The sequence below is a fragment of the Pocillopora verrucosa genome, chromosome 9, assembly GCF_036669915.1.
Source record: "Pocillopora verrucosa isolate sample1 chromosome 9, ASM3666991v2, whole genome shotgun sequence".
In the NCBI taxonomy this organism is placed as follows: domain Eukaryota; kingdom Metazoa; phylum Cnidaria; class Anthozoa; order Scleractinia; family Pocilloporidae; genus Pocillopora; species Pocillopora verrucosa.
The window spans coordinates 8,210,940-8,223,556 of NC_089320.1; the positions used below are offsets into that span (position 1 = coordinate 8,210,940).

Below are 12,617 nucleotides of genomic sequence, written 5' to 3' on the forward strand. Positions count from 1 at the left end.
ATCACTAGAGATTGAGTACCGCTCCTGGAATCTATTGTTTTATGTCATTGTGAAGGTAGCCTTTTGAATGCATTTGGCCTAACACACAAAATATAGAAATACAGTTTGCCATGGTGGTGGAGAGATGGAGAGTTGCACTTTCCTCTTTAACATAATAAAATTGTGTCATGAGGCATAATGTTAAAGTTTTACTGACAACACTAAAAATCATTGGCTGATTCAGATGGTCACCTCAAAGTAATCTTTGTTTCACGGAGTAAATCTCTCCTTGCACTTTCTTTATCCGTTGCTGTTTCATTGTGAGTCATTTGTTTCACTATCACTTTGATACCTCGATAGCACCCAAGAAAACATTGTCGGAAGCTTCCACAACCAACTGGATTTTTAGATAAGTATTAAACATTTTCCGGCCTGAGTTCTTTGGGCTCAAATTTGGAGCTGTGAGCCATAGTTTGTTCTGCAATCATGCTTTGATGAGGCTTCCGAGTCTTGTGCAAGACAACTGCATTGGTACCAACCGTCATGTGAGCCATCACAGCACCTCTTAAGCAACTAGCCATGTTCATTTTCTTCTCTCCACTGCCTGTCTTAAGCACTGCAAAATGAGGTTTCTTAACATTGTTCAGAGCAAAACGATGGTTCGAGGAAGGCACCTGTTTTTGCTTATCCTCAGGAATACAGGCCAAAGCGTCAGGAATACATGGCACCAAGTCATTTTCTTCTCGGTTGACAGATGGTAGTTGCAATTCTGACTACCTGTGTTTTACCACATTTATTTTTTAAATTTTGATTTTTACATTTAAGGCTTAATGTACTATGTCACCTAGCTACAATAGTAACTTAGTGTCCATTAAGTTGTGTTCTGTTTATTCCCTTCGATGAAATTCTTCATTATTTTTGGACCATCCCAAGGGGCGCATGCTATCTACATTGGGAGCTTATTCATTTTATGCTTCTGCCCCCACACTGTGGAACAGCCTTCCAGCAAATATTCAGGATATAACATCAATCAGTATTTTTAAGAAAAAACTTAGGACACATCTTTTTAATTTAGCTTATCAGTAACTTTCCTCAGGGGTGGTCAATTGGGTGTTTTTAGTATTAGGTTTTATAGAAATTTCTTACAATTCATCATAACTGTATTGTCATATATATTTTTAAATTCATGTGGGGCACTTTTGATCATTTTAATGTTAAAAGGTGCTATATTAAGAGAATAATAATATTAATGATAATAATTTAAATAAAAAATTTGTCCAAAATATTGCATGTGGTCCATGAGGACCATAAGGCCATAGCCCATCAGGCATTCTGACTTACGATATCCCACAATGCACAGACAGTCAGTGGATGGGAAAGGGAAAATGGCCACGAGAGTCAGAAATAGCAATTGGCAAAAAGATCAGAATTTGAGGGATGATTTAATCAAGCATCACTCACTCATTCATTCCCATGATGCCATGTGGCGCATAGGGTGGCTAAGAAGGATCGCCACGTCTGACGTTTCTGGGCCAGCTTCTGGATGGTACCCTAACTGTGTTTGATCAAGCATGTGAGACAAAATTCATGAAGTTCATGGCTTGAGCATGCCCAGAATTCTGGTGTATGCCATGATGACCAAGGTGAACCCACAAGGACTCGAAGAAAGAGGATGAGTTGGAAAACTGTGTTGAACTAAATTGACGCCTTGGAAAGTTCTTCAAAGAACAATTGACAATGCTATTAAGGGGAAGAGAGTATGACTCACAAAGTGCACTTGATAGACAACTGCTTGCTTATGTGTTAATACCAGTTGTCCAGCATGAGAGTGACATTTTTGTTAGGTACTGGAATTCTCATGGAATCCGAGTGCAAGATAAGTTGGAAATTCCTGCTAAGGTACCAGACTACATATTCTCTTTCCCTGGAAATTATGGAGGTACCAACTTGGAAATTCCATTACACAAAGATGAGTTGAGGGGGGTGGCCAAGTTGTCAAGGGTAATGGATGGAGATGTGTTTGACTTTATTACACCAAGAGTGAGGAGGGAATGTCTGCAACTACTTTCAAATCCAGAAAAAGTAGAATCAAAGGATACAAGTGAAGCCTTTAAGAGAGGCTGTCTGCATAAGAACCGACCACTTGAATTTTGGCAGACCACAAAATTTCATGTAATTTTTACTGTGAGATGATTTGTCTATTCTGATGGCAAAAATCGCATTTATTTGGTTTGTAGTGCCATTTCGCCAAAATTTAGCAAAAACATGCAAGGACAGTCCAGGACAAAGAAAATTGTTTATTCAGAGTCAATTTTGACCTTTTCGCTGAGGGCTCTAAAACTTGACACATTTGATCAAATGACACAATTATGCTCTTCACATCATGGAGAAATGAGGAAACTGACTTAATATTTAATTGTTCTTCTTATAAGGCCCGATTTTTACTTATGAAAGATGCCATAAATGACCAAATGAAACAATATGCTGTTTACAGCAATGAAATTGATAAAATTCGGGAGCACACAAAAGATAATACGCTGAGCAATGATCAGTTTGATTCAACAGCACCATTTACTCTAAATATAGAATACCAGGATGACTATGAAGGTGTTCATGACCTACATCCTGACTTCAGTGAGAACTATGACCTATCACAAGACGTTTGAATTCCTTCTGTGACAACAAGTACTGAACCACTGATATTAAATGAGCTGCAAGACAATGATTATAGACAATTAGTACAAATACTGAATAAAAAGCAAAAAGTTTTTTTATCATGTCGTGCATCTTATTTAAACATCAGACAAACCATTTTAATATTTCCTCTCTAGAGGAGCTGGAGTGGGTAGGTCCCATCTTGTCAAAGCATTACATCAGGCAGCATCAAAATATTATAACTCCAGACATGGAGAAGATTTCCATGAAGTCAAAATATTGTTGCTTGCCCCCACTGGAAAAGCTGCTTTTTCTATCAGAGGTAACACAATACATAGTGCCTTGCAAATACTAGCATGCCAATCACTTAAGAATTACAAACCACTAGACTCCACGCACTCAAACTAATATTTCTAGATGAGATATTTATGGTAGGAAATACTATGTTTAATGTACAAATAAGCGATAGATTGTTGCAATACGCTATTGCATATTCAATTAGCTGACGATTGTTTAGATCATTATTCCCAATACAGACCATTCTTTGTTCATATTCAATAGGCTATAGATCGCACTAAAAATATTAGTCATTGTTCAGTGTGACTTTGTAGTTGAAACTGTTAGGATGCTGAATAAAATTCATTCGTCAAAAGTTGTCTTGTCAGGATATTTCCTCATGCTGGAACAGAAAGAACATTCTTTTTTTGTTAGGATTATCAAATTATGGAATGAGTTACCGAGTGATATAGTGGAAGCTGATAGCTTTCAGCATTTTAAATCTAAACTTAAATCGTATCTCAATATTTAATTATATAGATCTTGATTTTTATTTTATTTTTATTTACTTATTGATTTTATTTTAAGGGAGTTTTTAGATGGGGTTAACCTCCAAACTTCCTTTTCTAGAAGTACCTTTCTTTTTCCTTAACCTGTATATATAGTTTGCTTCTAGAATATATAAAGTATGTAGGTATGTATGAGGAAGTATGGTGTCTGGAGTAAAAGTCTAGTCTATGATCTGGAAGCCGAACAAGTTCACCATGGAAGTTCTCATGAAAGGACTAATCTTGGATTGGACAAACTACAGAAAACTTCACAAATGTTTCCTACAATGGAAAAAGAAGGTATCCATTTTATGCAGAGGTCTTGTAATGACCAAAGCAGACCTGGAGTTTGTTTGTCTATGCATTTATCAGTAGTTGGGTGAATGCAGACAAAATATTTTGAACAAGGCAACAATTTCATCCGATGATCACAAGAAATGGGAGATACATCTTGGAAAGGTGGAGGAGCAATGCAAACCCAGAGGGAACAAACTAGTCGTGGCTACACAGTACAAAGCGCTCACTCAAGGTGATATGGAATTACCAGAGTACATCAAAAAGTGCAGGCAAATCACTGATGCATGTGGATGGCCAGAAGACGCGAAGGACATGGCTCTCAGGAACACTATTCTCCTCGCTCTAAAGAATCCAGAAGTTTATCAAAAGTGTTTGGAAAAAGTCCAGGACTCCCTTACCGCCGAACGAGTGATCAAAATTCCAACTCTCCTGTACAACAGCAATTGTCAAAGACCAATTATGCATACTGTCAGTACAGCAGCCACGGCAGCAACAGCAATACAACAAGGATCAACACAGATTCACAAAGTGCAAACAAAGCATCAAAAGGGCAGGAAATCAACAGAGTGGTCAAATAGAGACAAGATGTCTAAAGATAAAGAGCATAGTGAGACAAAAAGACGAAGTTGTTTTTCTTGTGGCGCAAAGCCTGCTCACCCCAGATTGCAGTGTCCGGCGAAGGATGTCACTTGTCATAAGAGTGGAAAGAAGGGACATTACAAAAAGTGCTGCAAGAGCAAAACAGGTAAACAAGGTACGACCAGTGAACCTAGGCAGGTTCAAGTACATGGTTTACAAGTACCGCTGACAGGAGCCAGTGCCAATCAGACTTCAGTTCGTGATCCTGCACAGGACTACCACACGATGTTTGGTCCACATGTACCATAGGACAACCAACACACACTGTTTCACCATATTCAGACTTTTCAAGTGAAGAGTATTAATGATACTTCAAGCAAGCACATCAAGCCTCTTTGGTTAAGTACAGCAAGTGGAGGACCCATATATGAGGTTGAATGCGAGATTGATACAGGTGCAGGATGTAACGTGATGCCTTTGTATCTACACAAATACTTATTTGGAGACAAGAGTCTTACCCCTACCTCTGTGCAGATATTCAGATATGGAGAATCCCCTGTAGCAAACCTAGGAGCATGCACTATTGCGATTCATACTGGTGACAGACAACAGCCACAGATGGCGACTTGTCAAGTGACTGATACTCGAGGGTATCTCATCCTAGGCAGAGAAACAGCCCAGCAAGTTGGCTACCTTGCCTTTCCAGAGGTAACCCCACCCTCCTTAACCAGTACACCACAAGAGTCTTACCCCTACCTCTGTGCAGATATTCAGATATGGAGAATCCCCTGTAGCAAACCTAGGAGCATGCACTTTTGCGATTCATACTGGTGATAGACAACAGCCACAGATGGCGACTTGTCAAGTGACTGATACTCGAGGGTATCTCATCCTAGGCAGAGAAACAGCCCAGCAAGTTGGCTACCTTGCCTTTCCAGAGGTAACCCCACCCTCCTTAACCAGTACACCACAAATCCATACAAGTGTTAACACTCTGCAACCAGATTCCAGTAAGGTTAACAAGCTTACATGTGAGGTGTTGGATGATGCTGTCATCTTGAATGGAGAGACACTGTTTGCCCTTAGCAAAGGAGTATGTGTTATCCAAATTCAGAGCTACATTCGAAGGTATAGGAAAACTACCAGGGGGCAAGTATCACATCCAGCTAAAGCCAGACGCACAACCTGTACAACATCCACCACGAGCAGTACCTGAAAAGAAGAAAGCAGCATACAAAGAAGAGCTTGAAAGATTGTGCAGTTCGGGAATCATTGAACCAGTTCAGAGACACACAGACTGGATTAGTAGCGTAATTACTTTCTCTAAGCTTGATGCATCAATTTGACTATGCCTAGATCCAAAGGACCTAAACAAGAGCATCAAAAGGAACCAGTACTACACGAAGACTATCAATGAAGTTAGTGCTGAACTCCACGGAGGAAAATATTTTATGCTTGTAAGTTCTTCCAGTTTAAAACAACCAAGTGCGATTTCTTCAGACAGACCATCACGCCAGAGGGTATGGAGATCGACAACAAAAAGGTTGAGGCCATCAAACAGTTCACAAACCTCTAGAAATGATTTGGAAGAAGAGTACTGTCACTGCCTGCCCGAGACTTCAACAACTTCTTCTGAGGCTTGCAAGATACGAAATTTAAGTTGAGTACATCTGTGGGAAGGACAACTCAATTGCAGACGTCCTTAGTTGAGTTGACCCTCTCAGTCCAAAGCCTATGAATTCAAAGCATATGGATGTGATGCCAATGCATCACATCACTTCAAATGTTCCAGCAACAGAAAACCAACTTGACAGAACAAAAGTTGCCACCACTGCTGATCCAGCCTTGAACCAGTTAAGGCATTACATCTTTCACGGTTGGCTGCTTCAGAGGCAGCAACTCCCAGAACAATTGCAACATTATTGGAATTACCATGAAGATCTTGCAGTTGGAGATGGCCTGATGTTCAAAGCACACTGACTTGTGATTCCAACTTCACTGAGAGCAGAGTATCCAGAGGGTCTTCATGCGGGCCACCTAGGAGGAGAGAAAACTCTGTTAAGAGCATGAGAGACAGTCTTTTGGCCCTGGATCTCAGATGATGTGAGAAATGCAGTTTAATTATGTGACGTATATATGAAGCCTGCTCAACAGAAGGAACAGCAAGTACCGCATGATGTGCCCAGCTTGCCATGGTTTAAACTTGGAGTTGAAATGTTTGAGTATCATTCTCACTACTACCTACTGGTTGCCAACTTCTTCAGCAAGTTCCCCTTTGTAAAGAAACTGACTGATCAGATGGCGGGACCCAGGATAAGTCTTCTCAAGATGATATTTTCAGAACGTGGGATACTAGCAACGGTGTACACAGAAATGGGAACCCAGTTTGTGTCCCAAGAATTCAAATTTGCCATGCAGTACAGATTTGAAGTGCAACACTCTAACCTGAGGTATCCTCAGTCGAATGGTTTCATTGAGGCTATGGTCAGAGTTGTAAAGGGCATAATGGAGAAGGCCAAAGAGTCGGGTTCTGATCCACATTTTGCAATGCTGATTTATTGTGCAACCCCAATCAGACCAGGTCACCTTAGCCCGGGAGAGATGCTTTCCCAGCGGAAATATAGAGCACTCCTTCCTATCCATCAATATCTGCATCCCACTTCTGACACCATGCTTTCTCACATTCTTTCTGATTCCAGCATGAAGAAATATTCTCACAAGACAACTTTTGATGAGCAAAGTTTATTCAGCGTCCATCAATAAAAAGATATTAAAGGTAGCAAAGAGGCATTTGGGAGTGTTAGTGTTATTGCACTGGGTGATTTATTTCAGTGTGAACCAGGTATGGATAGATATGTGTTTAAAGATACAAAGGACTCAGAGTATGGAGCTCTTTCTCCCAACCTCTGGAAAGAACTTTTTACCATGTTTGAATTACAAGAAATCATGAGGCAGAGAGAAAGTAAACAATTTGCTGAAATTCTTAACAGATTAAGAGAAGGTAATCACACCACAGATGACATTCCCAAACTTAAAGAGAGGTGCATTTCAGAAAATTGTAGAGACTACCCAACTGATATTCCTCATTTGTTTAAACAGAATTCTAAAGTAGATGAGTAGAACAATAGAGTCCATATGGCAGCTACTGGTGATAAATACACCATTAAAGCTTTAGACAGTATTATAGGTGCAATCACTCCAGAACTCAGAAGTAAGATATTAAACCAAATACCTAGTAAAACCAAGCAGTTAGCCTCAAACCTTCAACTTGCTGAGGGTGAGAGAACAGAGATAGCATTAAATGCAAGAGCTGATGATGGTATCACAAATGGGGCAAATAATATTATCAAAAAGATTACATTATATGACAAAAGTAAACCATCTGGTTTAATTTGGGTACAATTTGACCATGTTGATGTTGGAGAAAAGACTAGACATGATAACAAGCAATTGTATTTGTAAGGAATTGAACCTACATGGACTCCTATCAAACTTATCATTGCACAATTTGCAGTAGGAAGAAACAGAACAGCTGTTAACTTTAAAACCAAAAGAGCAATACCTTGTGTGCATTATGTAGGACTCAGCAGAGTGACAACAATTGATGGACTTTACATAACTGACCTTTCTGAAAGTAAAATAGCTGTTAATCACTATGTTAATGTTCACATGCTGTAGTTATGCACAGATTGCCATACCAAAATTTCTAATAGCCCCATCTTTGAATTAGACCCAAGTAATTTTAAAATTTGCTTCCTTAATTCAAGATATCTGCATAAACAAATTGAAGACATGCATAGTGACCTAAACTATTCAAATATGGATATCAATATTTTCTCAGAAACAAGACTACACCATTTAGACAGCTATGCCATAAGTGGGTATACTACATTTCCAAATGACAGTGAATCTTCAATACTCACTACAAAGGCCCTTTGCTAGAACAGCTGTATACACTAAAATCCCCTTTATCCCTGGATATCCACTAGCCAAAAACACGAATGGAGTAAAAATAACCATTATCAAAGTTGTTGCCATTCCCCATGTTAACATCATAGGTGTATACAGGTCACCAAAAGTGTCAGTCCAACAAATGTGTCTAGCATTGACCCAAATTCTCAATAGTTGCTGTTTTGATTTTAATGTTTTTCTTGGGGATTTTACAGTCAATTACTTCATTCAAAAAGAGAAAGTTCCCCTCTATAACTTGTTTATAAGAGATAACAATTACAGACAATAGGCATCATCCTATACTACTGATAATCGAACAACTATTGACCATAAATATACCAATTTGCCTGAATCAGAAATGACTGTACTCATTCTGGAAACATATTTCACTGATCATAAAGCAATATGTGCATTGATTAAAACAACTTGATATTGTTGAAAATTGAACATACATGTAACTCCATGTAAGATGTTTGAGAATGCTATAAAGTACCAACAGAATTCAATGTAGGAAGAGTAATTCGGCAATTTACTTGAAATCCATCATCATAATTTATGCATGTAGTGATAAGATGTTCCAATTTTTCTGATCACAAGCCATTGTTTTTGCATAAATTGAAGGATAGAAACTTGAAAATAGGCACACGTGTGAAGTCAGTTAGTTAACTGACAAGTAACTGATCTAAAAATACTAATTTTCCTTGATGAAATTCCTCATTACGATAACCTAAAATTAAAATGCAATTCTGAAGGTTGTTCTGCTTTTTGGCAACCTTCTTACACTTTTTTCAATCAGAGAATAAACATAGGGATAGAGGTAAGCTTGCAAGTTTTTTCCATTGTTATTTGTTTTCCCCTTTCTCTCAATAGTAGCAAACAATTTTCTAGCCAGTGTATATAATAACAACTTAATATACTTATTTCTCCATTTAAATCTAAGTACCTTCACCTCATTCTAAGTCTTAGTGTTAATACCTGTAACTTCATGTATTATCCTATTTTCCCCTTACAGCCTGTTCCTGAAAAATGGATGACGAACTCACTGGCTATCTTCATAATATTTCTCCTCTAAAGAAGGGTTCTAAAACCACATGGTTTGATATGCAAATTCAAACAGAAGCAGAAGTTGTCAGAGGGGTATGCTTCTCAGCAGCAAAACACAATGACTTCAAAAAGTACAGTGAGCAGAAAAGCCCCATCAAAATCAACAAATTCAAAATCAATGCAACAGGAGATACCAAGAGTGTACTGATGAGCCCAAGAATCCAAGTGGAACCACTGCCCAAACTCAACTTTAAACCAACACAATCCCAAAAACTGTCAGCATACCATCCATTACCTATGTTAATACTGGACAGCTGGTTGATGTTAAAGCCAATCTCCTATACTTGTCAGGAGAGAAAAAAACTAATACCATGAATAGCCCTAAGAGTAAGTTGGAAGCAACTCTAAGCGTTCCATTTGGTTCTATCAAGATAACTCTCTGGGAACAGTATGCTAATCTGGTACAAGAAGGGAAAACTTATGCCTTGAAGAACCCGAAAGTAGGAAAGAATGGTGACTGGCACGAATTAACAACAGCAAGAGGTGGATCTACAACTATCACAGAAGTTGAGCCACTCAAAGAAACATGGGCCACCCCAACAGACATCCCAGAATCATTTCTTATTTCTAAATCAACTGCTGAAATACTAGGAATTGCTCAGTTTTCAGTGTACCACTCCTGTCAGGTGTGCAAGAAAAAGCTTCATGATGAAAACACCAACAATATGAAGAGTGCCAATTGTGACCTTAAACAAAAGTTTGGCAAAGTGTAGAAAAATAACTACCAACAAGTAGTAGTGAAGATTGATGATAACACCAACCTTACACTTACAACTTTTGATCAAACAATAGAAAACCTTCTGATTACGATAGGAAAAAAAGATGTGCCCCAAACAGAAGAAAATATCACTCAAGTTTTCCTTGATCTACCTCTAGTGGAAATAACTTAAGTTGTGTTACGTTACAATTACACGTGATCACTAGAGGCTAGATACAGCATGAACAATTGACAATAAGACATTGATTGAGAGTCACGTGGTTAGTTCTGTTGAGATCTTGTAGAGTCTTATGCTAGAATAAAGAAATAAAATCGAGTTATCTGGTTACTCCTGCTAGCAGTTTGCGGATAACTTAACATGGTGGCAGCGGTGTCAAGATAAATTAAAAGACACTAAAGACAGTCAAGACGACCAACGATGCCCGATACACTCGCCCAAGCACCAGCGCCTCAACAAACGCAAGTCATTATGTCCTCCATTCAACTGCCCGCACCTTTAAGCTTCAGTGGCGATTTAGAAGCAACTTGGAAACACTTCTATCAGGTATGGACCAATTATGCGATAATTACTGGTCTGGAAAAGCAGACAGAAGAGTATAAAGTAGCTCTATTCTTGCATTGTATCGGTTCAGAGGCACTGAAAACGTTCAATGGGTTCTCATTTGATGACAAAAGCGATTGAAAGAAGCCAGACAAAGTGATTGAGAAATTTGAAGAATACACAATCGGATGGATAAATGAGACGTTCGAACGATACAGGTTTAACAGTAGAAACCAAGAACCCTCAGAGGGAATCGATGCTTACGTTTCAGCTCTAAGAAATCTCACCAAAACCTGTAATTTTGGATCCCTGCATGACTCGCTAGTCAGAGATAGGATTGTGTTTGGTGTACAAAGTAAACACACGAGGCAAAAGTTGCTACAGGAACGCAAGCTAACATTAGAGAAATGCATCGACATTTGCCGCAGTAATGAAGCCACAAGCTCACAAATGAAAGAAATTGCCTCTGGTAGTAATTTAGAAGCGGTAAATAAAGTTGAAGATCTGACACGTGATAAAGGAAGGTCTTGGCGGTGTGATTGGAAACGGAGGAATGATCGGAATGAGCAATCTCGAGATAATACAACACGCGTCACGAAAACGTGTCACTTCTGTGGAAACATACATGAGATGAATAAGAAGAAATGTCCCGCGTGGGGAAAGCAGTGCCAGAAATGCAATGGCAGGAATCATTTCGCAAGTGTCTGTAAAAAGGATCGAAGAATAAACCACATCGTGGAAGACGAAACAGATACCGACAGCGATGTGGAATTCATCACTAGCATCTGCCTCGAAGAAGAATACATATCTCAAGTTTCAGACAACGAATACCCAAAGGAAATTTATGCAGAGATGATAATAAATGGCAGCTCACTATCATTTCAAGTCGACTGCGGAGCGTCAGTGAACATTTTACCACTCAAATATGTCGGGGACTGTGCAATTAAACCGTCAAAGAAGTCACTGCGCATGTGGAATGGAACAAATGTCACTCCAGTCGGCTGGACACATGTGATCGTGCGTAATCCGAAGAACCACAGGAGGTATTCAATTGAATTCGTTTTCGTTCATGAAACATTCACCCCGCTTATCGGAGCACGTGCGGCCCAACAAATGAAGTTGATCAAGATAAACAACTCGAATTTCATAACAGCTTCTCCGACAAGGCCATCTCAAACGGAAGTCCACCAGTTAACTTCTACTGAGAAGATTGTTCAGGAATACGCAGATATCTTTGAGCGAGAAGTAGGGTCACTGCCTACGAATATGCATTGACCTGAAGCACCTCAATGCAGTGCTGAAAAGAGAGACCTACCAGCTACCAATCTTGGATGATATGCTACCCGAACTAGCACAAGCCAAAGTATTTTCAACAGTAGATCTTAAAGCAGGCTACTGGCATTGTGTCCTCGACGAAGAGTCCAGTCTTCTCACAACATTCTCAACACCTTACAGAAGGTATCGGTGGCTACGACTCCCCTTTGGTCTGTCTGTATCCTCCGAAATATTTCAGAAACAAGAGAACCAAGCTGGAAGGACTTGAGGGAATACTTGACATTACTGATGACATCTTGATATATGGTGTAGGTAAAGACCTGAAGGAAGCGACTGAGGACCATGACAGACATCTAAAAGCACTACTGCAGAGATGCCGAGAGAGGGGGATGGCACTAAACAAAGAGAAGCTCAAATCGAGACGACAAGAAGTAGCCTTCATGGGCCACCTCTTCACAAACAATGGCCTCAAGATTGATCCCGACAAAGCACGCGCAGTACCTTATTACATGAAATTTTCGCGACATGTTAATTTCGCGAATTTCGCGATTTGAAAAAAATCGCAAAAATTAAATGTCGCGAAAATAACATGACGCGAAAATTAAGTGACTCACTATATGTCGACAATTTAAAAAGTGACTTAATTACACTATAAACGTTCATAACAATAACTATTCTGAAGTAATGTTCTGGT

The 12,617-nt window shown here is 39.3% G+C and overlaps 1 protein-coding gene and 1 pseudogene across 1 annotated transcript; one reads left to right on the forward strand and one right to left on the reverse strand.

Annotated features, from left to right (window-relative positions):
• The window catches only part of LOC131784707 (uncharacterized), a 3,330-nt pseudogene extending 2,020 nt beyond the window's left edge, over positions 1-1,310 (reverse strand).
• Positions 1,311-10,525: 9,215 nt separating this feature from the next.
• Positions 10,526-11,923, forward strand: LOC136283460 (uncharacterized). The gene is made up of 2 exons (XM_066172419.1): positions 10,526-10,651; positions 10,796-11,923. Exons 1-2 carry the CDS (start codon positions 10,526-10,528, stop codon positions 11,921-11,923), a joined length of 1,254 nt encoding a protein of 417 aa, XP_066028516.1.
• Positions 11,924-12,617: the final 694 nt, after the last annotated feature.